Raw genomic sequence first — 23,723 nt, 5'->3', positions numbered from 1 at the left:
GTTTATTTTTTCTTGGAATTTGGGACAGTGATGTCAATAAAAGTGAGGTTAGATCAGAAAAATGTTATTTTGAGGTTATGCCGCGTATTTTTGTTTCTCCATCCGGGGTTTTAGCTGTAACTTCCTGATCAAGCGCATATTTGTTAATCTCAGTGTCAAAGATGGTGGATAAGATTGAAGATCTCAGCCTTCCGGGCTCAATTGTACAGCGAATTGTCAAGGAAGCCCTCCCAGATGGGGTAAATGTCGGCAAAGAAGCCCGGAGCGTACTCGGCAGAGCTGCTTCCGTCTTTGTGATCTACCTAACAGCCTCCGCCACCAATACAGCCAAATCTCACAACCGGAAAGCCATCACGGGGCAGGATATTCTGGATTCACTCGAAGAGATGGAATTTGAGGATTTTCTGGAGCCACTGAAGGAATTCCAAGAGGCCTTCCGGAAGAATGAGCAGGGAAAGAAGAATAAGAAAAAGGAAGCAACATCGAAGCAAGCAGCTGAGGAGACAAATGAGCAGGATGAAGAAATGATTGTTGGGGAATAAAAATTATTTTAAGCAAAGAAAGTTTTTTTTTATTTTACTTGGGCAAATGATAGACACCGGAAGCAAAGATAAGCTGATGTTCCCGGACTTTTGTCTGGAGGAAGTCCTTCAGTTCATCGAGAGAGAATTCAACTCCCTTTTCATTTGAGGCGAACATTTTTAGCATTTGATGGATGCGCTCAAGGGGCAGAGAATCGAGATTTGTGAGCATCCCAACAATGTAGGACCAGAATACTTGGAGTTCCTCCTCACGCTGATCACTGGCCGAAGCAACGGCATTCTCAGACTCCTCATCATCATCACAAATATCCTGCTGCTCCGTTTGCATCTCCTCCAGATCGGAATCATTGGTTTCCTCGACAAGGACAAATGTTCCTTCCTTTGTTTCCTTGAGCAGCCCATGCGTCTGCCAGAAGGTGATCTTCCTCCGCAGCACAGACGGAGGAATCTTCATGACATTCCCCAAATCTGTGAGATTCCACTCGGATTTCTCCTGGAAATGATAAATAATCGTCGCCTGTGTCGGGGTTGCCGTGTACTCGGTCACTTTGCCCATCCGCTCCACATCCAGGGTGACTTTCCCACTAACAGGTCGCCAGTGGAGTGTCCTGTTGCCCTTGTAGGCCTCGTAGGATTTACGATAGCTCTCAAATTGTGCCTGAATCGGTTCCGGAAGCTCGAGATCTTCCTTCTTGAACACCGGCCAGAATTGCGCCGAGAGAATCAAGCTGGAAAACTCAAATACCTTGGAATCCGCATAATTCCCATCACTCTGGATGTGCGCATTAATCCTCTTGGAATCACTAATATCCTTCAGCATCACCTCGCAGCTGTGCAGAACACTTTCGCCAAAACGCAGCTTCAGAAGCTCCAAATTCCGAATTTCCTTCTCTGAATTGAGATCCAGCTGCATCAGCAGCCGCTCTGCCAGGAGATTCTTGTACTCATTCACAAAGAGCTCCTTGCTGCCGTAGATGTCCACAACCATGGAGATTATGTCAGCAGAACGATTGGGTTTCACTTTTGAGGGATTTGCATCGACGGGATCGGGATTCCATGCTTCCCAATTGGTCAAATCATCCACCACTGTGATCCCCTCCTCTTTAAGTGCCTCACTCTTGGCCAATTCCTCAGCCAGATCAGTGGGGCCGTCCTCAATGAGCCCCGTTACAACGCACCGAACTGTATCTGTCCGGCTGCGCAGGTACTCCCGGACGGGCTCTGTGATGGTTTCCAAGAGGACTCCGCTGCTGTCAAGGTGACGTATCGCCTTGATTGCGGACACATACCCAGTGAGAATGTCTGCCGTGTCCACGCCGGGATGCAAAAGGCGCGTTTCCAGGGCCAGTTTCAGCGTCTGGACGAGGTGGGGGCGCAAATCGACTTTTTCAAAGCAAACCTTGAGATCATCAATAGCAGGCTGGGATTCAGGGAAGTCTGCAAGGAAAAACGTTGAAAAAATTCCCAATCACTGGTAAAAATTACCGTCGACCAGTTGCCGGAGACACCGTCTTACCGGAAAGACCGTCTTAGTCAACTATATCAGTGATCCAAGGAAACAGTAGTACAATTTTGTTGGATTATAATGATATTAGTACATCTATATAATAAAGAAAGGTCTCTGTATAATTTAGTTCCTGTTCATCTATGCATTTCCACACCGTTGGTCCGATCGTGATGAAATTTGGTACAGAGACTACTGATACCAGGCGGTTTTTACCAACGACATTCATTTCCCCCCAGAGCCCCCCTTTTGACTTCTTTTTGAATTCGGCGCCATAAATGTTGTGTGATATTCACTTTCTCTCTTTTCGAATCGAATACCCTTCTACATTTTCTTTAACCCATCCTCACTTTTTGTATGATATATCATACGCAAAATTGGTAATTTTTGATCAATTTTTATGACGCGAAAATCAAAAATGAATGACGATCAAAAATAAATCCGTGAAAATGTATCCGTGACGCCAAAAAATGAATCCGTGACGCCAAAAATGTATCCGTGACGCCAAAAAATGAATCCGTGACGCTAAAAAATGTTTCCGTAACGCCAAAATATAAGACTACTACTGATACCGGGCGGTTTTTACCAACGAATAAATCTTCCATTAAATTACAAATCCATTACAAAAAAAAATCTTCCATTAAATCTATTTTAATTCATCACGAATCTTTTCTCTTTTAAAAATTTGTCAATTACCTCGTTCATTGGTAAATATTTTCAACGGTAGTTACGACTTAACACTCGGAGGACTTTACTGGTACTTGCTACCAATTAGAACCTTAAAATCGTCACAGAATAAAATCTATTGGACTTATCTCGATGAATTTAGCATCTATGTGTAGGGAATTTTAATTACTTTAAGATAGCAGAAAGAAAATCTCGATAAAAGTCTTTTCTTTGGGAGATAATTGAGGTCAAAGTCAGAATCCAACGTGGAGGATCAAATTGGTAATAACTACCAGTCAAAATCCCATACATTTTTGCCGTGGTTTTGAGGTTATGTTTCCCCATATTTCCCAAATAAAGTACTCTTGTTCACTTTTCCTCAGTCAAAAATAATTATTGTGGACTAATTTTATTGGCGGAAGTGACTAAAAAGTTACTTTAAGAATCAAAGTTTGTGATGATTTAGGCGCAATAATAAATTATGTAAAATTGTAGCTAAAAAAATCGTTTGAATTGGCAATTTTGCATCGATTCTACGCAACTTTTTTTCAGTGACGATTTTCTCAATTAAATATTTAGTAATTAGGTGTAGGAATGCTTGAAGGAGATTGAGAATTAGTGAAACTTTCGATCCTCGTTCAATAAACTGATTAATAATAAATTATTGAGAATATTTTATCAACTGGTACTTACTACCAATTTGATCCTCCGCGTTGTGCCAAATGTTGGGTCCTCCAAGTGTTAAATGAAAGTAAATTGACAGTACAACCGTCTTTACAATAGACGCGTTTACATTTATGACATTGCTATTAATCTATCGTCGCTTAATCGATGGAAACACCGTATATGCGGTAAAACCGTCTATTTTATTTTTCTAGCTGCCAAAGCAAACGGTGGCAGCATTTTCAAAATTCCGTATACTTCGGGAGAAATAAAATCTGAGAAGATTTGTTAACTGCAAAATGCACGCATTTGCCTTCAGGCCATGGCATGATATGTGTGTAATGTACATTATGTATGTACACTACCCGCGAAAAGTTTCCGAGCAAGGCTAAAATGGGATATTTTTGAAGGCAAAATTTTTGTAAAAAGACGGTGTTCGTTGTTTTTTTTTCTCACACACAAATGGTAGCTAATCATGTCCCCTAATTTAAAAAAAAATTCGTCCCGATTAATAATAATTTTTTGTGTGATCTCCTTAAGTTACAAATAGGGTACCCTAACTTTATTCCTTTCCCATTTTTATTTATAAGTTACACTTGGCCCAAATTTCATCAGAATTAAAAGTATACATTATCATCTAACTTAAAAAAAAAATTTCACTAAAATCCATCAAGGGGTTCTCTTGTAATGACATTTTTGACCGTCGACATGTTGGACGTTTTTTTTTAAGACTTCTACCGTATGGATTCAGACGGTAATTTTTACCAGTGAAGGAAATGCCGGGAAATGGGGGCACTTACCGATGATGATGTCAAAGAACTGCTCAATGATGACATTTGCATAGGTTTCGTACATGAAGAAGTTCAGCTTCATGCGGAACTCAGCAATGGTTGCCTTCATCTTGGCATTGTCCTCATCAATCCGGAGGCATCCCATGTTGTAGATGCGGATGAGCCAGTTGATGACAATGGCACTCAGCCACTTCTCCAGGGTATCAATATTCGACACAAAGACCCCTTTGCACATCTCCCGGACAGACGCCTCAATGCGCTCCTCAATGAGATTTGTCAGCGTGAAGCCGGCCAGTCGATCCAGGAGGCCCATTTCGATGAGATGCCGATTGGTGTTATTGAAGGCATTCACGATTTCCTGACACCGGCAGTTGTCTGCCTCACTCTGACATCCACTGCACTTCATCTCCTCCATTTCCGGAACATCTTCCGGATCGGTGATCTCGTGCATGTGACTATTGGCAAATACCCGGAAGGATAGCTTGTAGAATGCCACGACGATGTCATTGAAATTGACCGGAAGTTGCGACAGAAGCGTCGTCCGGAAGAGTTCACTGAAGCGCTCAGCTTCATCGGAGTGATTCTCAATTCTCTCAAAGGAGCACCAGCTCCGCATCTGCCTGAGGCGCTCAATGACACCAGAAAAGAGCTGAAAATCCTCCCGTAGCTCTGTTACAGCCTTCTGGAAGCGACAGAACCCATCATCCTGATCCCTGTGATGCCGGAAGTTTTGCCAAAATTTCGGCGCCACCCTCTGCCTGAGTTCACCCCCAATCTCTATGAAACACGTCTCATAGATATTCTCTGCAATGTCCATCCGGAGCAACTCTGTGACTACCATCTTCATTTCCTCCTGATCACATTCTTTCGAGATTACCTGTAAAAGTTTATTTATTAACCTCATTTCTGGGAATTTTTCTTTTTAGATTTTTTCTTTTAAATAAATTTTCACACCTTTCTCTCGAGGATTGGAAATATTTCCACAGTTTTCTCCCACAATTTATCCATTTTTCACATAAAGAAAAACACCGGGGAAAAGTCAGGAAAACAACATTCCAATAAAGCCGGTAGGCGTCCCAAAATCAGCTGTTTGTCCCACAAGGAAAATTTTGAGGTTATATTGCGCAATTCACTGTAAACTTGGCGCTAAAATTGGACCCAAATCTTTCTCAAGACCTCAAAGAATACAAAAAGTTCCCAAGGTGAGATGTTCAGCAAGAATCCTCTCTGGTTTTTGGGGAAATTAAAAAATTCCCTCCGTTTCCAGATGCCAAAGCCGGCGAAGAATAGACAGGGACGAAAGAGAAAGGCCCAAGGAAGCACATCAGCAGAGGAAACAGCAGCTGGGAATCTCGCAGATGTGTTCCAGGAGGATCGAGAGAAAGCCTCCAAATCCATCATTGGATTCAGATTTATTAAACGGAGAGTACAAATATTGACGGAAACAAAATTGACAAAGGAGAATAGTTCTGGGATTGTTTACTGGATGAGTCGGGATGCACGGGTGCAGGACAATTGGGCGATGCTGTTTGCCCAGAAGTTGGCAATTAAGAACAAAGTTGCCCTTCATGTGGTTTTCTGCCTCCTGCCATCGTTCTTGGACGCCACCCTGCGGCACTACAAATTCCTCCTGGCTGGGCTGAAGGAAGTCTCCGAGGAGTGCTCAGAGCTCAACATTCACTTTCACATTGTACATGGCCAGGATGCCATTGTAGCCTTTGTGGAGGAGCACAATATTGGTGGGGTTGTTTGTGATTTTAGCCCACTAGATTTTGCCCGGAAGTGGGTTCAGGATGTACGCGATGGGCTTCCCGATGACGTTCCTCTGTGTCAGGTTGATGCGCACAACATTGTCCCTGTCTGGGTGACTTCCAACAAGGTTGAATTCTCAGCTAGAACCATAAGGAAGAAAGTAACAATGAACCTGGAGGAATTCCTCACGCCCTTCCCACCAGTTATTGCACATCCCTTCAAGTCAGACTTCTCCGCGGAGAAAATCTCATGGAATGGCTTGCTGAAGTACCTCAAAGTCGACAAGACCGTGGATGAGGTGGATTGGGCAACTCCAGGGTACAAAGCAGCTCTCAAAGTTCTCCAGGAATTTGTAGATGATCGCCTGGAGCGCTATGCCGATAAGAGGAATGACGTCAATGCAAATGCTCAGTCAAATCTCTCCCCATGGTTCCATTTTGGCCAAATTTCCGTTCAACGGTGCGTCCTGTACGTGGAGCAGTTTAAAAGACAATTCCCCGAGAGTGTTGCAGCTTTCTCTGAGGAGGCCATCGTTCGGCGGGAATTGGCGGAGAATTTCTGCTTCTTCAGTGAGAATCAATGCTCCTTCGAGGGGCTACACAACTGGGCTAAAACCACACTGAATGCCCACAGGAAGGATAAGCGAGAGTATCTCTACACACGGAAGCAGTTTGATGATGCAGAGACTCACGATGAGCTGTGGAATGCTGCACAGATACAGATGAAGCAGGAGGGGAAGATGCACGGATTCATGCGGATGTACTGGGCAAAGAAGATTCTCGAGTGGACAAAGAGCCCCGAGGAAGCCATTTCCTTTGCAATCTACCTCAATGATCGCTACAATATCGATGGGAGGGATCCAAATGGTTTTGTGGGCATTCTGGTGAGGATTCCTTAAAGTTTTTCCAGGGAATTTTAACAAGTTTCCCTTTAATTTATTTTTTTTTCTTTCAAACAGTGGTCCATTGGGGGCCTCCATGATGGACCATTTATGGAACGCAAAGTTTACGGAAAGATTCGCTACATGGCTCTAAGTGGGTGCAAGAAGAAATTCAATGTGAAGGAGTATGTTGAGCGATATGTTGGAGAGACCCAAGAATCCCCAGAGGTGAAGAAGAAAAGGAAGAGGAATTGAAGAAAATCATTCAGTTTATTTGAGAAGAATTCAATCAAATTGATTTTTGTGAATAAAAATTATAATTCTGTACGAGAGAGTAAGATATTTTGGACATTATTCAGCTGTTAAAAATTGTAAGAATTTATTAAAAATAAAATACATGAATTAAGATAAAAATTTGTGTAGTTATTCAGGAAGAAAAATCATTCCAAAAGGTTTCGATTATGCAGAAAATATTTCAAAGTTGTTAACCCTTTGAAAATCACTACGTCAGAACCAGCTAAAGTCGTTTGACAATTTTTTTTTGAAAAAACTGCTTGAATCTGGTCCCCGAGTGTTAACACTTGGAGGACTAAAATTTCTAACCTCAAAGTGCCCTCAATTTTCTCTTAGAAATAAAACGTTTTTCCGAGTTTTCTTTCAATGAACTTATAGAGCTTGAAGTCGCATACACATAGATGAAGAATTTATAATTATAAATTAGAAATTAGATAGACTTTATTTTATTATGATTTGACAAAAATCAAATTGGCAGTGATTGCCAGTTTTGTCCTTCAGCGTTAAACTCGCTTTTACTTTGCTATAAAATTGACAAATAGCGCTCTCGTCTTCAGTCAGAGCTTATGGCGGTGAATTTCGAAAGCTCTGTGTTTTATAGTTATTTGGCTGTACACGTTCAGTATTTTATAGCACTTCTAACAATAAAAATTATGGTAGCCGAGACATAGAGTAATAGTCGGCCTCTAATAGCTATAAAATGCTTTACTTTCTAAAATCACCACCTACATACACGCTTACGAAAGAAGAGGGCGCTGTTTAGTAATTTTATAGCAACTGAAAGCATAAGAATCGATATTAAAATCAATTAGATGTTTTTTTTTCTAATTTTTCCATTCACTAAAAAAAATTCCCTATAAGTTTTCCCTTTTATATTCAAAAAAATCCATAAGTACCTTTCAGTAAGTTATAACCTACGAATTCTGTAAATTTTTATAGCAGAAAATGTGTATCGGCTATAGAAACTCAGTCGTTTGAGGACTATTGGATGTCTTTACTATTTTTTAAGTAGGTATAAAAAAACTAAACTAACTATTCCATTAAAATAATTTTAATTGGATAAATAGGATTCAAAAGAGAGTAGAAAAATCATCAAAAAAGCTAAAAAACAATAAAAAAATATTTTAATTAAAAGGAATGTGGAAAAAAATTCAGAAAAAAGGAGTTTATTCATTTTGATGCTTTTTTCTAAAAAGTCTTGACTTTTATTAAAGCCATATTTCATCAGGCGCTTTATAAACACGTTAAAGGAACAAATTTTATGGATAAGAATTAAAAATGATTCAGAATTAAATAAAGTCAGTCATAAATATTTGCCTAATATGTCGTCCATTATATTTTTTCTATTCTTGTCAATCTTACGCATTTATGTTAAAACAAATTACACTGAATAGATAAGATTTTTAAGCACCTTCTTTGAATTCTATTGTGCAATTGATTGCAACTAAGTGAGTGAAAGTAACGATAATTGTTTTGTAAATCTGACTTTATCTATGAAAAGCTTCTTCAGAACGGTGATTTTTCTTTATCAGTAAATTGCTCTACTAATTGCTTTGCGAATAGGTATAAAAGCCACAAGAAAAGTTCTTTAGCAGCAACAAATTGTTCTGAGTAATTGAAGAGTAAGAGTTTAACTTATTCATTAAAAGATGGGTATCTTCAGAGTTAGCCTGTGTGTTGTGGTTCTAGTTGCTGTTGTTGCTGCAAATCCTGCAAAGAATTCTGCTGCTAAGGAAAATTTTGATTCTTTGCAAGGTAAAATTTGAAGTATTTTTTGCCTTGAGGGAGATATTAAAATTATTTCTTTTTCATGCTCTTAGTGGAGGATAATCCTTCTGAACCACAAATTCAACCACGAGTAACCTGTGACCTCCTTGGGCCAACAGGATGGGGAGATGCTCTCTGTGCTGCTCACTGCATCTCTAAGGGCTACAGGGGTGGATATTGCAATGCTCAGAAAGTTTGCGTTTGCCGTTAAACATTTTTTTTCTTCTGTAAATTCAAAGATTTTCTTTTTTGAAATTCCTAAAAAAACTTTATTTTCCATATCGAATAATATTCTTCAATTAAATGGAATATTTTTGAAACAATTGAAACCGTGAACAATAAAAATTCGTTAAAAATATATCAATGGACATTTTTCATTATTCAATTTCCTCGTCATGACTTTTAACTTTATTCTGTGAAAAGCAATTGAATTAAATTGATGGGGGAGTGAATTAATTTACCAACAAATAATTTCTCCCGCAACAATAAAATGTACAATTTTTGGGGTAGAAAAAGTTTCGGGTTAAATAAATTTGCAATTTACACTGCCTCTATTAATGCACCCACCACCCCATTTGGACGAGGAGGAGCAATGGTGTAGAAGGAATTTTCTCACATTTTGCAATAAATTTCCATTAGTTAACACTATTTTCGCACTCTTCACGCGCACATGGCTATAGTGGTGCTTTTGGTACTTCACAATTCATCTGCTGTGAGGACCTGCGGCAAAGCAGCGGAAAGCTTAGAGCTGTCGAGCCATTAGGGGAGTCTTGTTTGGGGAGAAAAAGCCGAAGAGTAATTAGATAGTTTTCCAGCAGTGGTTTTTTCTTCCTCTGGGGTTTTGTGAACACATGTGTGCTATTGAGCTCCCCTAACACAAATGCAGTGGGGCTGCGAGATGGTTGGGGTAGCACACAGCTACATTTATGGGGGAGTGGATGCTGGCACACCGAAAGGACTTAGCCATAGAGTGTTGCAGAAATTGAGAAGACAAAGGGAAAGAAAGAAAAAACAAAGAGGATTGAATGTGGCATGGAAAATTAATTTGAAATGTTTCACATTTCCACACAACATTAAATGTGACTGCAGTCCTTTTTACTCATAATTTGAAGAAAAAAAAGTGATCAAAAGCTGAACTTTATTAAAGCCAAAGTGCTTTGTTCTTAAACTTTTTTTTTAAGAAAAAAAAAACTTTCATATAAAAAGGTTTTTTTTTGTGAAGTTTTGTTTAAAAATACGGAAAAGCCACGCCCCTATTTTATTGGTTCACAAATAGTTCATTATGCATTAGCCAAGAACTATTTTCAAACAATCTAAAACTTACCTATTAAATAAAAAAAAAAGATTTTCAGAAGAGAAGCAAAAGATTCTAAAAAAATTGTCAAAGGTTAGAAAAGAGATTATCAACCGTTAAAAAAGGAAACGCCAATCGTTAGAAAATAAACGTGAAATGTCAAAAGAAACGTCATAAGTTGGAAACGAAACTGGAGAAAGTTTTAACGTGAAATTGAATTTCAAACATTATAGAAAAGAACTTTAAAACGTTAGAATTGCACAAATAAATTGTCAAAATCTTCTTATTTGTCGTCGTTTACATGTTTTATTTATTTAAATCTTTATAAACTTCAATTAATATAAATCATATCTTTTCAGGCTTAAACATCCCATAGAAAAGACTGGCTACTCTTTAGATTTTTCATGATGTACATAAATTGTAGCTTAAAATTGATAGATTATACCTTGAAGCATATGCTTTATTGATAAAAATATGTAAAAGGAAATACAATGGGGGCGTGGTTTACACATGTTCCAATGTTTTCCGAGTTTTTTTTTTAAACTGATTCCAATGAAAAATGCAATCTTTTTGAGTTATAATTTTTTTTTGTGAACAACTACTATTTTTTCTACGCGTATTTTCTTTCAATATTGTTGAGAGCATCAAAATGAATAGAGTCCTTTGCTTACTAAAAAAGCATCACTGAATTAAGAGAAAAATGCTCTTTTTCTTGAAAATCATTCTCAACTTCTATGAATTTTTCACTTATTTGAAATTATCTTCTGTTTTTCAATGATTTTAATAAATTATAAATTACAATTAATATATTTTTTCTTTAATCTATAGCAAGTGGAAGTTCAAGAAAATTTCGTAATTTTGCATCATAACATTGCGAGGGGGTTTTGCAGCAAAAATCACATGTATGGTGAATGCTGTGCTAAGGGTTTGTTGAACTCATCACCCTGCAATTGTTGGGTGTTAGAATATTCCGTGTGAATAATTTCCTTCGTGTAAAATAAAAATTAATTAAGATGTATAATAAAAAGGTTCATTACGCAAAGTTTGTTTCAAAAAATTTTTTATTCGTTTTTACAGAATATTTTACATCTATTTTAGGGAAGTAAATTGGATATTTTTTGCCTCATGATTTCTGTGTGTTTGATTTTTCCTTTTCACCACCGGATGTTATTTCTTCCTTCTCATCGAATACCACGAGGTCTCGCACGTAGTACCAAACAATAATGTCGAAAACCACAGCTACTGCAATACTCAAGCTTGTGACGGAATTTAAAAAGTACCTGGAAAATGAGGGGAGTTTTGTGAAAAGAGGAGCTTTTGCAGAAAATAGGGTATACATAGTACAGCTTTTACCTAAGGGATGGTCCATCGTAGCGCCAACAATTGCCCGTGCCAGAGCACGTTTTACCCCAGAGTACACATGTGCTATCCATGATCATCCCGAAAATAATGGGACTGGGAATGAATGAGAAGAGGCTGGTGATTGTGAAAGAAATTCCCAGGGAGATGGTTTTGTCCTTCTCATCGATGCATCGGATGCAAATGAGAAAATTCGTCGCCATGCCCGTGGAGCCGAGAAATTTGAGGATGCACATAACAATGAGGAACATGTGGAATTCCCTCTTGCAATCCACTGGACATGCTCCTGAGGTGGCCGTTCCACCAAAACCCCCCATTGTCGTGGAATTCACCGATGCACCGGCGGATTGGATGCAGCTGCAGTTGGTGAAAAGCTTGGATGTGGAGTTGAGTCCGGTGTCAATTTGATCTGTGCACCCGGCATGACATGCGGAAATGTACGTGTGCATGTCCTCCCCGCAGACTGGTGCATATTTCACATAGTCACAGTGGCAGTTGGAGTTGCACGACGTGAGGCTACCACCGATGGGGTTCTCATTCATCACCACGGCATTGTCATTTGCTGCACAACCAATTTGGGTGTAGCTCAAGTATCCGAGAGCGGTGATGGCGCCCACAAAGCAATTCCACGCTGCCATCTTCCTGGCACTTGGCTTGTATCGTGACACAACGAAGCCCGATGACAATATCCCAATCGCTGTGAAGGCGAATGCCACACTTCCCGTGTACAGGCTACAACGGGTACCATCGAGACAAATGAGAATACATGTCAATTAGGGGACGAAATTTCCACCACCCTCAACCCTCAACCTCCCGCAGAATTTGCATTTCATGCTCCACCAGCCCATCCCTTTGGAGTAAGCCAGCGTGACATTCAGATAACTGAATGATTTTAATCAACTCCTGCATTATTAGCAAAGTATAATATAGCTCATCCCGCAAAGATAAATTACCCTGAAATCAATCCCCCGCGTGGTTATGGGTGGGTGGATTGAGATTGGCTGGTATATATAATAATATATAATCTAAGAGTTTACAACAAAAAAGATTTCTTTTCAATCATTATACAACATGTAGGAAAATTATGCATAATGTAGCATAATTTTGTTGATCATTTTCTTCTATTCTTTTCAAATTTTGAGATTATTTCGGGTAAAGATTATTTTCCTATTTTTCCCAACATCAAAATTAAAAAAGAAAAGGTTTCATTTAAAAATATTCTTTGAAAGTTTTTATAGATATTTTATGATAAGAGATGAGTTGTTTAGTACAAAAATTTGAGTAATTTAAGTAAATTCAGAGGAATAGTGAGTAAAATTATCGCTAACCATTTTTTTTAATTTAATTTTTTAGGATAAAAGAGCATAATTCGAATTGATTTATTTTAATTAATAGAAAATAGTTAGAAAAGAACCCATTCCTTAAACCTCTTTGCAAAGGAAAGGAACTTTAGGTGGAACATTTTCGATCGTTAAACACCTCTTGTATTGTTCTTGAATCAAAGTTTTAAGAAAATCTATTAGGCAGTTTCCGGGAATTTTTTCGAAAACTAATCAGATTTTTTTTCTATTTTAAGCTCCCTATTGGTCACTTATGAAAGCACTATTTAATAAATTTTAGGGATTTTTGAAAGCTTTCATTTGAGTCCAATTTAATCTAAATCGGCCTAGCTGTTATCGAGTTATGACAGATTTTTAATGAAAATTCATGGCGGCCATTTTGTCTAAACTACTTGATCGATTTTCTAATATGAGCTATCGATTGAATGATAATTATGGCCTCTACTAACTGCATACGTTTTAATGGTTTCGATTTAAAATTCCACCCACACGCCGCGATAAATATTTGCAAAAAGAAAATTAATCGAATAAGATAATAAACCTAAACTCACTTTGAATCTGATGCCGTTTGTTGATACTGCGACTCCATGTATTTAGGCGTGAAGATCCAATATGGCGTAAAGCCAAAGAAGTAGAAGATGCTCGCGCAATTGTTCATCATGAAGATTTTATTGCTGAAGAGACGCTTGAGCGTTGTTACCATATCGGTAAAGCTAGCTGGGAGATTTTCATCAGCATTAATATCTTCCCCACCATCAGCAGTTTTTCCTTCATTCCGCCTAATGGCTGCCAGGCGTCGTCTTTCGGCTGCACGTGGAAGTTGACGCGGAAAGAGAAACAAGATGGCGGCGAAGAAGAAGAGAATCACTCCAAGGAAGAACCATCCAAACCACCAGGCTCCAATCCACCGAGGATCGCTTTTTGTTATCGTCGGTGTGAGGGATGGGGAGACGAAGGTGTTCACGGAGAATGATGCGAGAGCATAACCAAAAGCCGGACCCAGCATACGAATGAAGAAGGAGAGACCTAGATTGATTTATTTTATTATGTATTCTTGGTCTTGTTTGATCTTTAATTAAAAAATATGCCAAACTTACTCATAAGTGCCGGTGTTTTGGACTTTTTAACATTGTCATCCATGTAGGCAGTACCCAGGGAGGAGTACAGAGCAGCCCCTACGCCAGCTATCAACTGAGCGCAGAAGAAGATAATCTGTGGACCCCAATTTCCTTCGTCTATTTCGCATTTAACCGCATCCTTTAGGTTTGCGTTGCAGAGGATTTTCTTCTTTTCCTGCTCCATCATAATTTTGAGTTCTTCCTCATCTGGATTAAATCCATGCTCAACTGTAAATGACTCAACACTTCCGCCGCCATAGATAAAATGCGGCAGAGATGTAAGAAGGCAGAAAGCTGAAAGCATAAACAATCCAGCTGCCATCCAACGTGGTTTGTGACCTTTCCCAGCATAGTAGGTAACCAAAATGGATACAAGCATAAGACTAATGTCATTGCCAACAGAGATGAATCCCGAATTTCTGCTGGGGATCTTAAAGCGTTTCTCAATTGTCGAAATGGTGCCGTTGAAATAGGCAAAGCTACTGTTGAAGAAAGCACCTGCCAGGCCGAAGAGTAGCACATAAATCTTTTTATTTGCAAATCTGTGAAAACATTGTAAGTCATCGTCAGCTTTGTGGACATTTTTGGTGTTTGTTTCTCGGTCTAGGAAGTATACATATGTGGGGTGTCTTGATAGTCTGAGATAGCAGTGATTTGTTAATTCATGGTGTATTATTTTCATTTAGAAAATAATCCAAATAACACGTTTTACATTCTTTTTTTCATTCTTTAAATTATGCAAGAAGTAGGAATGTAGGTATTTAAATTAGGTATGTATGATATACATATATATTAGAGTAGGTACATGTTTGCTCATAAATCTGACTTAAGAAAAAAAACTTTGAGGAAGGAGGAATTACAGGTAAGTTTCCATTCCACATGGATTTGAATCTTTGACGATTTTTTTTAGAAATAAAACAGAAAGTATCCTCATTTTGGCCTTAATCTTTATGATCTCAATTTCACTCTTAAAAGTCTTATTTATTCATTTTCGTGAAAAATTCCGCAGTTTCCCATAAAAGAGCACGAATATGCTCAAGAATTTAAAGAAAGTTTGCAAAGTTTGACTTGAAAATTAATAAAACATTAAATTAATATCCAAATGTTCTTAAAATATATGAAAAAAGTTCTTAAAGTTCTTTTCATATTTAATAAAAAAGGTATTAGCATTGAAGAACAATTTTTTAAAACACAAACTGTCGTAATTTTATAACTTTCATTTTTTAAAAACAGAAAAAAATGTTTTAGATAGAATTGAGTCCAATATTTTTAAAAACAAAAAATCGTTTTTTACTCTCTATGTCTTAAAAATATTGGTGCGTAACTAAGGTCCCTTAAAATCGGTTTGATGGAATTAAAAAAAAAGACTTAACGTTCAAAAATAATAGAAATCTTTAAAAGAACCGTTAGAGCTTTTCATCAATTTTCCAGAGAATCTTCCCAATTTTCACCCCGCAGATTTTTTTAAATATATTTTTTGAGCTATACTAACTTTTGAAGCAATGGACCAGTGCAGAAGCCATAACCACATCTTGTTTCATCCGTCACTGGAATATCCTTATCACCAATTTCAAGATCCATTTGTTCAATTTTCGGTTTTCCCTCTGTTGTCGTCAGCATTTTCTGCTCCTCTTCGGGTTCGCTTTCCCCCACATTGCGCCCAGTCCCATTGGACCCCCCGGTAGTGTCTTCGAGAAATTCCTGAACCATTTTTTTTCTTCTTCTCTCGCAATTCTGGATCAATCACTTCACATCACCACAAGAGACTCCACAAGACTGAGAAAATTCGGTAGCACAAATTGGCTGCTTTCGCGCTCATTGTCTTGTCACAATTAAGTCTGGGAGCTGTTGATAGTGGGGTATTTGCCCAAGAGATAATGGTGCTTTATTTGATATTTACCATCTTGGACTCCACTGTGAGTGCCACCTCGGAAAAATCTCACAATCACAAAAAGATCTTTTCTCTTTGAGACTCCATTTCTATGTCACTCGATGGGAGTGATAACAACCCCTTCAATGTCAACATCGATTTATCGCGCGATAGAGCATGATGCACTCAAAATAGCCTGGGTGTGAGAGAAGATAGAACTAGATAATCGAGAAGATAATGACCTAGCGCAACATTCTCCGTCTTCTCGTACATTGCGAGGAGATTTAAGGTATTTAGCAATCATCTTGCATACCATTTTGCATCATCTTGTGTACATTTCCGCAATAATGATGAGATGAAGATGAATTAATTTTCAAAAGGAGTCTATTCGTCTCTATATGGGAAAAGCTCTCTCACATGAAAAATCAATCAATTGAAATTAATAAAATAGGAAAAGGTCATAGAAACTTCCCATATTCTATTAAAGAAAATGTGGGCAAAGTATTTTAATGCAATTTTTAAATAAAATTTTGCATACCGAGCATCAAATTTTTAACCCTTAAGAAGCCAAAGGGAGGTCATTGAACAATCCCAGTGCGATTGTCTTGGCTTCTAGAGAGAGAGTAAATTTTCAAATAAATCTCCCTTTTCTTTTAACTACAATTTTTCCAAATTTTAAAGAAAATTAACTGATTTCATTTAATAAAGACCATCAAAACGACGTAAAAGTCATATAATGCGACACACTATGTACTGTATTTTTTTTTAATTTTCCTGATTACGCACCAAAAGGGAAATGATTGGAAAATGAGAAAAATGGGTTGTAAAATAGAAGTCTGATTAATTTCTGTGATAAAATCCCAATCCCTGGCTCCTCCTCTGTGTGCATTGTAAAAGGGAGAACCACCACCGATTCAACTCACTTCATTTTGCATGGTAAAGCCATTGTAAAGGCCTCTCTAGACTCTTTTATACGCATTTTCTTTTGTACCATGGTGTGATATTTGCTCTTTATTCACACGCACCCCCTTCACTTTGACTGGCGGGGTGTTGGATGAGAATGCAAAATGCTCCATGGAGTACTCACGATAAGGGGCTGAATTGGGAGTGTTACCAAGGCATGGTTTTACATTGTATATACTTCTATCCTGTACACTCAGCTCATTCAGTGCACGCAAAATGGAGCTACTTGAAGGTAAATTTTCTGCATTTTTCCTTCTTAGTATTACCTCTACGCGTACAATGAGGGATCTAGCGTTGTTTTACATTTTCATACACCACCCTACACCCCTAAAAAACTCCTCTCACATTCATCAAGCTCACCCCCTATTTTCAAGTTATTCCATCTAATTCCATTTCAATTAATCTAAGTGATTATTTTTAGTTTAAAACTCCCTCTTTGTGAGAAAGGAGTGTGAAACGTATGTAAAGTCAAACATTTTCCCAAAGAGCGAAGAATTTGACGAAATTTCCCTGACTTTTTAGGTGTAGGTGTGAAGTGGGGAGAAAATGAAAGTTGAGCTTTAGGATATGTAGATATATAAAATATTTATTTAGTGCTCTTGCAAGTGTCTATTTCCCGGGGATCTTTCATCCCTCCGCATGGGGAATTGTAATGAAAAATTTCTCTCGTCGCTTTCAATTGACTTTCGTCTGGGGAACGCGTGAAACTCCCCCCATCCAACAGTGGGTGTGGAACAATTTGCAACTTGGCGAACATAGAATGACAATTATGTGCTCATGTCCACGAAATTAATGCAGTTTCACCGTCTTTTCAGCATTCGTGCTAATCACAATGTTGATGGGGAAATTAGTCAAGATAATTTGAATTTTCTTCATGAAGAGTAATTTCTTTTAAACATTTTAAATAAAAGTTTCTTTTTCATTAAATGAAGTACGTGTTTAAGAATTCTTCTTGTGAAGTGTTAAGTTAACCCTCAAAGAGGTGTTAATTTAAACAATTTTCGATGCTTTACTTTTACCTAAAAAATTAGGACGATAATTCGTTTCCACGGGAACAACACTTTATCCCATAAATTAAAACAACGGGAGTTTATCACGAGAGTTTTTCACTCTTATAGAATACAGCCCCTGGGGTCGGTGACTTACCCCTCATGGCAGAGTTAGGGTTAACAAATTTATTACATCTCGCTTGAATTCGAGAAAATGCTTCATGTTTGAGTCTGTGAGGTATGAAAGGGTTACATTTTTTTTATGTATTTGCGGCGTGGATATTAGTATTTTCTTACAATTATTCTATCAACCCCCTTTTGTTAGACATAATAATCAACATGTCCGCAAAATGCCACAAGAAGTTGAGTTATATATAAATTTATTTCACACCATGTGCTTAGAGTATTACATTTCCTCAATGATATCAGATACTTGTGTCTGAGGGAGGCTATATAGGAGCTCATGTGAGTGTGAAAAGGGGTGTTTTCAGTTTATGCACACATTCTTGTCAATCAACATCACAGCGAGGAGTTCTTCAGGGGTGTTGTCGGCAACTAACGTGAATTAGGTGTTCGCGACACGGATGCTGGTGCAATGAGACTCTCATGGGGTGCATGAGTAAAGTCGTCAGAGTACATAGTACCTTAACGTACATATGTATATAACTCACATTCGTAGCTGAATTAATCCTCAGCACGGCTGGGTGAGAAGAGGGCTTTTTTTGTGGCACCCGTGGAAAATTTTCACTGCAGTCAGGATTAAGTGCGTGCTATGAAATAATAGGCTCACCCGTTGAATTTTACAAGAGAAAGGTAAAAAGGGGAGTGCGCTGTCTCGTCTCGATCAACTGTAAAAATTTACACATCGAATTACATATGGTCTAGCGACTTTGCTAGTCAATTACTTAACACATTTTCCTCATACACCAACACTACACCACCCTATCGATGCTGGTATTTTTCACCACGCAACACACGGTAGAAAGTCCACAAAAGTTTCATGGTATAAATGACAAATAAACTCGGTAAAATGTACATATGAGGTTCCATTTCCCGCATTTTACTGCTCGTTTCTCATTTTCTCTCTCCCCAAACACATTTAGGTATAAATGGGGGGGGGGGGAGGTGAAAAATGGAGGAAAAGCTTACCGAGAGGGGGTTGCTCAAATGAAAGTACTCGCGTGGTTTTGAGAAAGTGCTTCGATGTTCAAAGACAAATATTACCCGGCAAAAATATGCTGGAAATTCTACAAAAAAAACTAAATAGAAAATTTTGCTTTTAAAACTGCTCAACACATATTTGGTGGATTAGTTTTAGAAATCTCTGCTCTCTAATTATCCCCAAAATAAATAAATTTTGCCAATCTGTTTTATGTTCAGGAAAGATAGAGCATTTGGGTTACATAAAACTCATTTCCATGGTTGAAACTTCCTCTTGTTAGGAAATCAGCATCACTGGCTGATGAAAATATGCACTGAGAGAATAATCATTCCCTCCTGCCCTTTTTCCAAACTTATATCCATTCAGGTAACACACCGAAAGGGACATTAAAATGCAATTCTGCGCTATCTCTGATGAATTTACTAATGTAAAGCTATATCTGCACCATCCAGCTTTTTTTTCTGTCTCCCACCCCCCCGGTAAAGCACACTTCATCGTTGTAATTTGAATATTCTATGTGTCTCATGCCCAGAAGCTCCTACGACATATATACAGTGAGTTTGACCCAAAGAGTCGTCCTATGCAAAAAGATGGTATGAGCGTCCGCACCCAAAAGGAACTGATCCTTCTTTTACCTGAAGCAACTTTAGCAGTATAGTACACACTGTGGAAGGGAGCGCAAATGGGTTGATTTAAAATCCTTTTGATGATATTCCATTCAGAGAGCTTTTGCCGTGTGTGGGAACTTTTGGTCCATTCACTAAATCGTTTAAAATTTATCCCCCACCTCAAAGTGCTTCCGAATGCACTTGACACATTTATTTGTTATTCCATTTACGGTGTCTGAATGATGGTATCTCTGAAGGAAACTTTTGCACACAAAATCTCCACTCTTTCTATTTATTTTCTCCGTTTTTTTTCCACCATGGAGCTTTCACCACACCGCAAATATCACAAACTCAATGGTGTGTGCACATTAGAAGAGTCGGCAAATTTTTTTCTATTTGCACTATGTGTGGTGGAATGGAATTGGCGGAAGAGGCTCATAACAGCGTCATCAGGATCTCATCAGATGTAATATCCGTTTTATGATATCCTACATAGCTAAAGGGACAAACCCCCAAAAAGGGATACTTTCCAGCATACCCAGAAGCTGCCTGTGTATATACTCAATTGATTCATCAGTAAATATTCCATCGATAAATCCTTAATGAGGACGAATTTGTCAGATGCTGAGATTCATCAAATTGGGTAAACATGTGTACAGTACAGCGAAGCAAATGAGGGATGATGGTTAGAGAATTATTGGAAACTCTACAGGAAAAAGGTACTCAGGGGGTTTTAAATTCAAATAGGTACCTTATTTTATGCATTAAAATTTTGGTTTTTAATGGGTTAAAAAATACCCGGATGTTTCAATGAAAAATATCTTAAACGTTTCTAATTTTAGTTGGTTTTCCATGAAAAATTATTAAGAATTTTCCAAGGAAAAATTAATTTTATAGCCAACACAAGTCGTTAAGTTCTCAGCTAAGAGATTAGTAGTTGATAGTACAAGATTAAAAGAAAGATAAAGAAATTTAAAATTTAAAATTTTGACCTGAATTTCAAAAATTTCTGTGAGGAATTACACAGAGCAAAATGCTTTCGCTTTAAAGACTTTTTAGGAGTCTTATTTGTACCAGATTATTTTTTTATACTAAGAGTCGTACGAAAGTATGAGATGATTTTGAAGATATAGTTAAGAAACTTGAGAGTCGCTGTAATTAGACAAATTTCTGAAAATAATAAATTAAAGTTGATTTAAAAAAAATATATCTCCCACCATTTTGTATTTTTTTCCACAATTTTCTTAATTGTCCCGTAAATACCAAACCTTTCCTTATTTCTTATTTTCTTTGAATCTTAATAAATTCTTTTTTTTTTTTTGAGTGAAGAAATGCTGCTTTTCACCTTTCTGTATGACGTCAAGAGTTTCTCTGCATTTTATGGTTTTCATGCAACATATAAAAAGATTTCATTCAATTTGAGAATTTTCTTTTTGTCATCAAATGATTCAAGGTGGGTGCTATAAAAACAGTTTTGAATGAAAATAATTTGATTTTTTTGTTCTCTGTTATATTATCTCACATAGCAAAACTTATTCTAGTCAGATTCTTATTAAAATTATATTAAAGAAAAAATTATTCATATTAAACTTATTCAACTTTTCTTGTAATTCAAAAACTCTACATACTTTTTGTGATTATATAGATAGGTATGTCTTTAACATATTTTTGTTTTTCTAATTTATTTTCTCCCTTGCATTTCCGCAAAAATTCAACCAACAATTAATTAGATTCAAATGTATTCCCATCTAAATTGCTCATCTGCGGTGTTGTCTTTGGAAATTCCAATCTCGACCCATGCACACCATCTGACACAATTATAGGGGTATGTACCCCTTCGAATTTCCAGCCTGAACTTTGCCATGAATTTCCGTATGATGTTCATCTTCTGGCTCGAAAAAATATCTCTGTGTTGGTTACATAGGGTGAATAGGTTTGAGGGTGAATACTGCTGAGAATTATTGGTGTATTTGTACGCCCATGCGCTCTGAGAAGTTTTCCTCCATCAGACAGTGGTGTAGTTTTTCCCGGGTCAAATTGTTATGAAAATCTTCAGTTAAACATCATTGGTTTTATTCTAAAAAATATTATGAAAAATTTGTAGTTTTTTAAAAGAATTTTATTTGAATTTTTTAACGGTTCCTTGACAGTGGTATTGGGAAGTTGTGTCAAAAATCGCACAGGGTAGGTTGTGTCAAAGTGACATCCCCGCCTATGCTTTTCCAGGCCCCTCTTTTCACGGAAACCAAATTATCGTCGTATGTTTAGTCTCGTTTCGTATGTTGACCGTGTCGCAGGAGGTACCTTTAACGTTCGTGTGAGAATCGTGATAATATTCCTTGATAAATATTTGACGGATAGAGTGATTTGGGGGGTCCTTTGGGATTTTATTACCTCTGCTCATCCGTCGTGCGTCCAAAGGAAGCAATCACGGGTACTTTCGCGTGGGATTCTGACCAAAGTGCCAATTTAGCGAGTGGCAGTTGTGTGGCCGCACAAGTGCGGTGGTACGGGGTTGTCAACCACCTCCTGGCCAAAGTGGGTGTGAATGTGGGCGCATGAAAAAGGAGTAAAAGTGTTTCCGCGTGTGAAAAATTTAGCTTTTTTCACCCCTATTTGTGTGTCTATTTGATCCTGCCGTAGACTTGGTAAATACACCTCAAGAGATACTTAATATTCTTCGCACGTCACTCACATTCCGCATTAAATATACGAGAATACCTAAATCTCCTAGCTCTATGGGACTATATTTCCGCTTTTTTTGCCGTGAAGTTGCTGTGTATGAGTGCGAGAAGCATAAATAAAAATGTGTAGCTTCTAATTAGGCAACACTCAGGTGGTAAAGGCGCAAAGGTGTGAGGTGCTAATCAACAGTGTACACTTTATTTTTCTCTGTGTACGAGCATGAGAGGAACTGAACTACATCGTGACAACGTGTTCAAATTACTGCGTGCGTGAAAGCAAAAGCTTCAAGTATATTTTTTTGGCACATTCAATAGTGCCTCATTCATTCGCACTGCGTATTTTTTGAGTGTGCTTCCACCAAACCCCTCGTGTATTTTGATCTTTATTAAATATATAGGGTAGTAGTGCATTTGTGGTTGTGGATTATATACTACATTGCCAACCTCCAGCCCAACGTACATTTAATAAATACACAAAAGGAGGGGAACCGGAAAAAAGGACTAGCCGGGAAGTTTAAAAGGTTAGTACATGGTCATATTTCTCTCTCTAGTTTTATTTATCTCACTTCCCCGCACCTTCCTTAAAATAAAATAACAAAAAAAACCCCCACGAATATTTCATATTATGTATAAATATAATATTCAGCACACATAGAAATATTAATCTGATGGGAAAATCTTGAAAATGAAAAGGATTCAATGTTTTTTTTGTGTGTGATACTTATACAAAAGTACACATATGATTGGGTTACCGCCCTAAGGGTGGGGACATTTATGTCGTGTGCAACTTTTTCCTCGAGAAAGTTGATGTTTGTAGAAAAAGTTTTAAACTTACAATCTAAAGCTGAAGAGAAAACATCGGGGGATGTATTAACATTGTTACGGACACGTTGTACTGTAGAATAGAGGAGGATGGGGCAGAAAAGAGGTTGTAATGTACAAAAGCAAAAATACCACCAACTTTGCTATATGCCTACTAGAGGTTGTAAAAGAAATGTTTAGCTTTGAAAATTCTCCGTAATGATTCTGCTTTGTCGTACTTTGTGGTAAACATAAAATACTTTCTGTAGTATTTGAGTTTATGCCAACAATTCATTTAATATTAAAGAAGTTATTTATGGAAGTTAAATGAGATGATTACCATTTTTGACATCAGTTTTTAATCCTTAATTTTTAATTCTACAATTTTTAACGTTAGAATGCCTTTTAAATTATTTAAATTATTTTTTTTTAATGAGAATAAAATTCATTGATGTTTTTTTTTGGAAATTGTGGAAATAGTTTTTTATGTATATTTTGGGCAACTCCCGCACTAACCTCAACCTGCAGTCTCACAACTATACTACTCTGATCCACGGTTGAACTGCGATGAGATGACTAAACTCATGACCAAACTCTTGTCATCTCTCAATACTATCAATCAACTTTCATTAACTCTCTTCTCTCTCCTTCGCTTTCGTCGACAATTGTCTCTCTT

General features: G+C 37.7%; 5 protein-coding genes across 5 annotated transcripts; 3 read left to right on the top strand and 2 right to left on the bottom strand.

The window, feature by feature from the left end:
- Nucleotides 1-2: 2 nt before the first annotated feature.
- Nucleotides 3-542, top strand: LOC129793989 (DNA polymerase epsilon subunit 3). Its single transcript, XM_055834542.1, has one exon. It carries the CDS (start codon nucleotides 162-164, stop codon nucleotides 540-542), a length of 381 nt encoding a protein of 126 aa, XP_055690517.1. The 5' UTR covers nucleotides 3-161.
- A 6-nt stretch (nucleotides 543-548) lies between these two features.
- On the bottom strand, nucleotides 549-5,265 carry LOC129793982 (anaphase-promoting complex subunit 2). The gene is made up of 3 exons (XM_055834535.1): nucleotides 5,121-5,265; nucleotides 4,176-5,043; nucleotides 549-1,979 (listed from the first exon to the last, which is right to left on the bottom strand). The coding sequence occupies exons 1-3, from the start codon at nucleotides 5,172-5,174 to the stop codon at nucleotides 577-579; spliced, it is 2,325 nt and encodes a 774-aa protein (XP_055690510.1). The 5' UTR covers nucleotides 5,175-5,265; the 3' UTR covers nucleotides 549-576.
- An 18-nt stretch (nucleotides 5,266-5,283) lies between these two features.
- LOC129793983 (deoxyribodipyrimidine photo-lyase-like) lies at nucleotides 5,284-7,212 on the top strand. Its single transcript, XM_055834537.1, has 3 exons — nucleotides 5,284-5,368; nucleotides 5,434-6,801; nucleotides 6,877-7,212. Exons 2-3 carry the CDS (start codon nucleotides 5,434-5,436, stop codon nucleotides 7,051-7,053), a joined length of 1,545 nt encoding a protein of 514 aa, XP_055690512.1. The 5' UTR covers nucleotides 5,284-5,368; the 3' UTR covers nucleotides 7,054-7,212.
- Nucleotides 7,213-8,690: 1,478 nt separating this feature from the next.
- On the top strand, nucleotides 8,691-9,217 carry LOC129793979 (defensin-like). Its single transcript, XM_055834528.1, has 2 exons — nucleotides 8,691-8,847; nucleotides 8,913-9,217. The coding sequence occupies exons 1-2, from the start codon at nucleotides 8,742-8,744 to the stop codon at nucleotides 9,068-9,070; spliced, it is 264 nt and encodes an 87-aa protein (XP_055690503.1). The 5' UTR covers nucleotides 8,691-8,741; the 3' UTR covers nucleotides 9,071-9,217.
- Nucleotides 9,218-11,196: 1,979 nt separating this feature from the next.
- On the bottom strand, nucleotides 11,197-15,804 carry LOC129793978 (solute carrier organic anion transporter family member 74D-like). The gene is made up of 5 exons (XM_055834526.1): nucleotides 15,463-15,804; nucleotides 13,950-14,512; nucleotides 13,404-13,878; nucleotides 11,507-12,244; nucleotides 11,197-11,433 (listed from the first exon to the last, which is right to left on the bottom strand). The coding sequence occupies exons 1-5, from the start codon at nucleotides 15,678-15,680 to the stop codon at nucleotides 11,277-11,279; spliced, it is 2,151 nt and encodes a 716-aa protein (XP_055690501.1). The 5' UTR covers nucleotides 15,681-15,804; the 3' UTR covers nucleotides 11,197-11,276.
- Nucleotides 15,805-23,723: the final 7,919 nt, after the last annotated feature.

The sequence above is a fragment of the Lutzomyia longipalpis genome, chromosome 3, assembly GCF_024334085.1.
Source record: "Lutzomyia longipalpis isolate SR_M1_2022 chromosome 3, ASM2433408v1".
NCBI classification, from domain to species: domain Eukaryota; kingdom Metazoa; phylum Arthropoda; class Insecta; order Diptera; family Psychodidae; genus Lutzomyia; species Lutzomyia longipalpis.
Note: the sequence above shows the minus strand (reverse complement) of the source record. Positions and strands in the feature narration are given on the sequence as shown.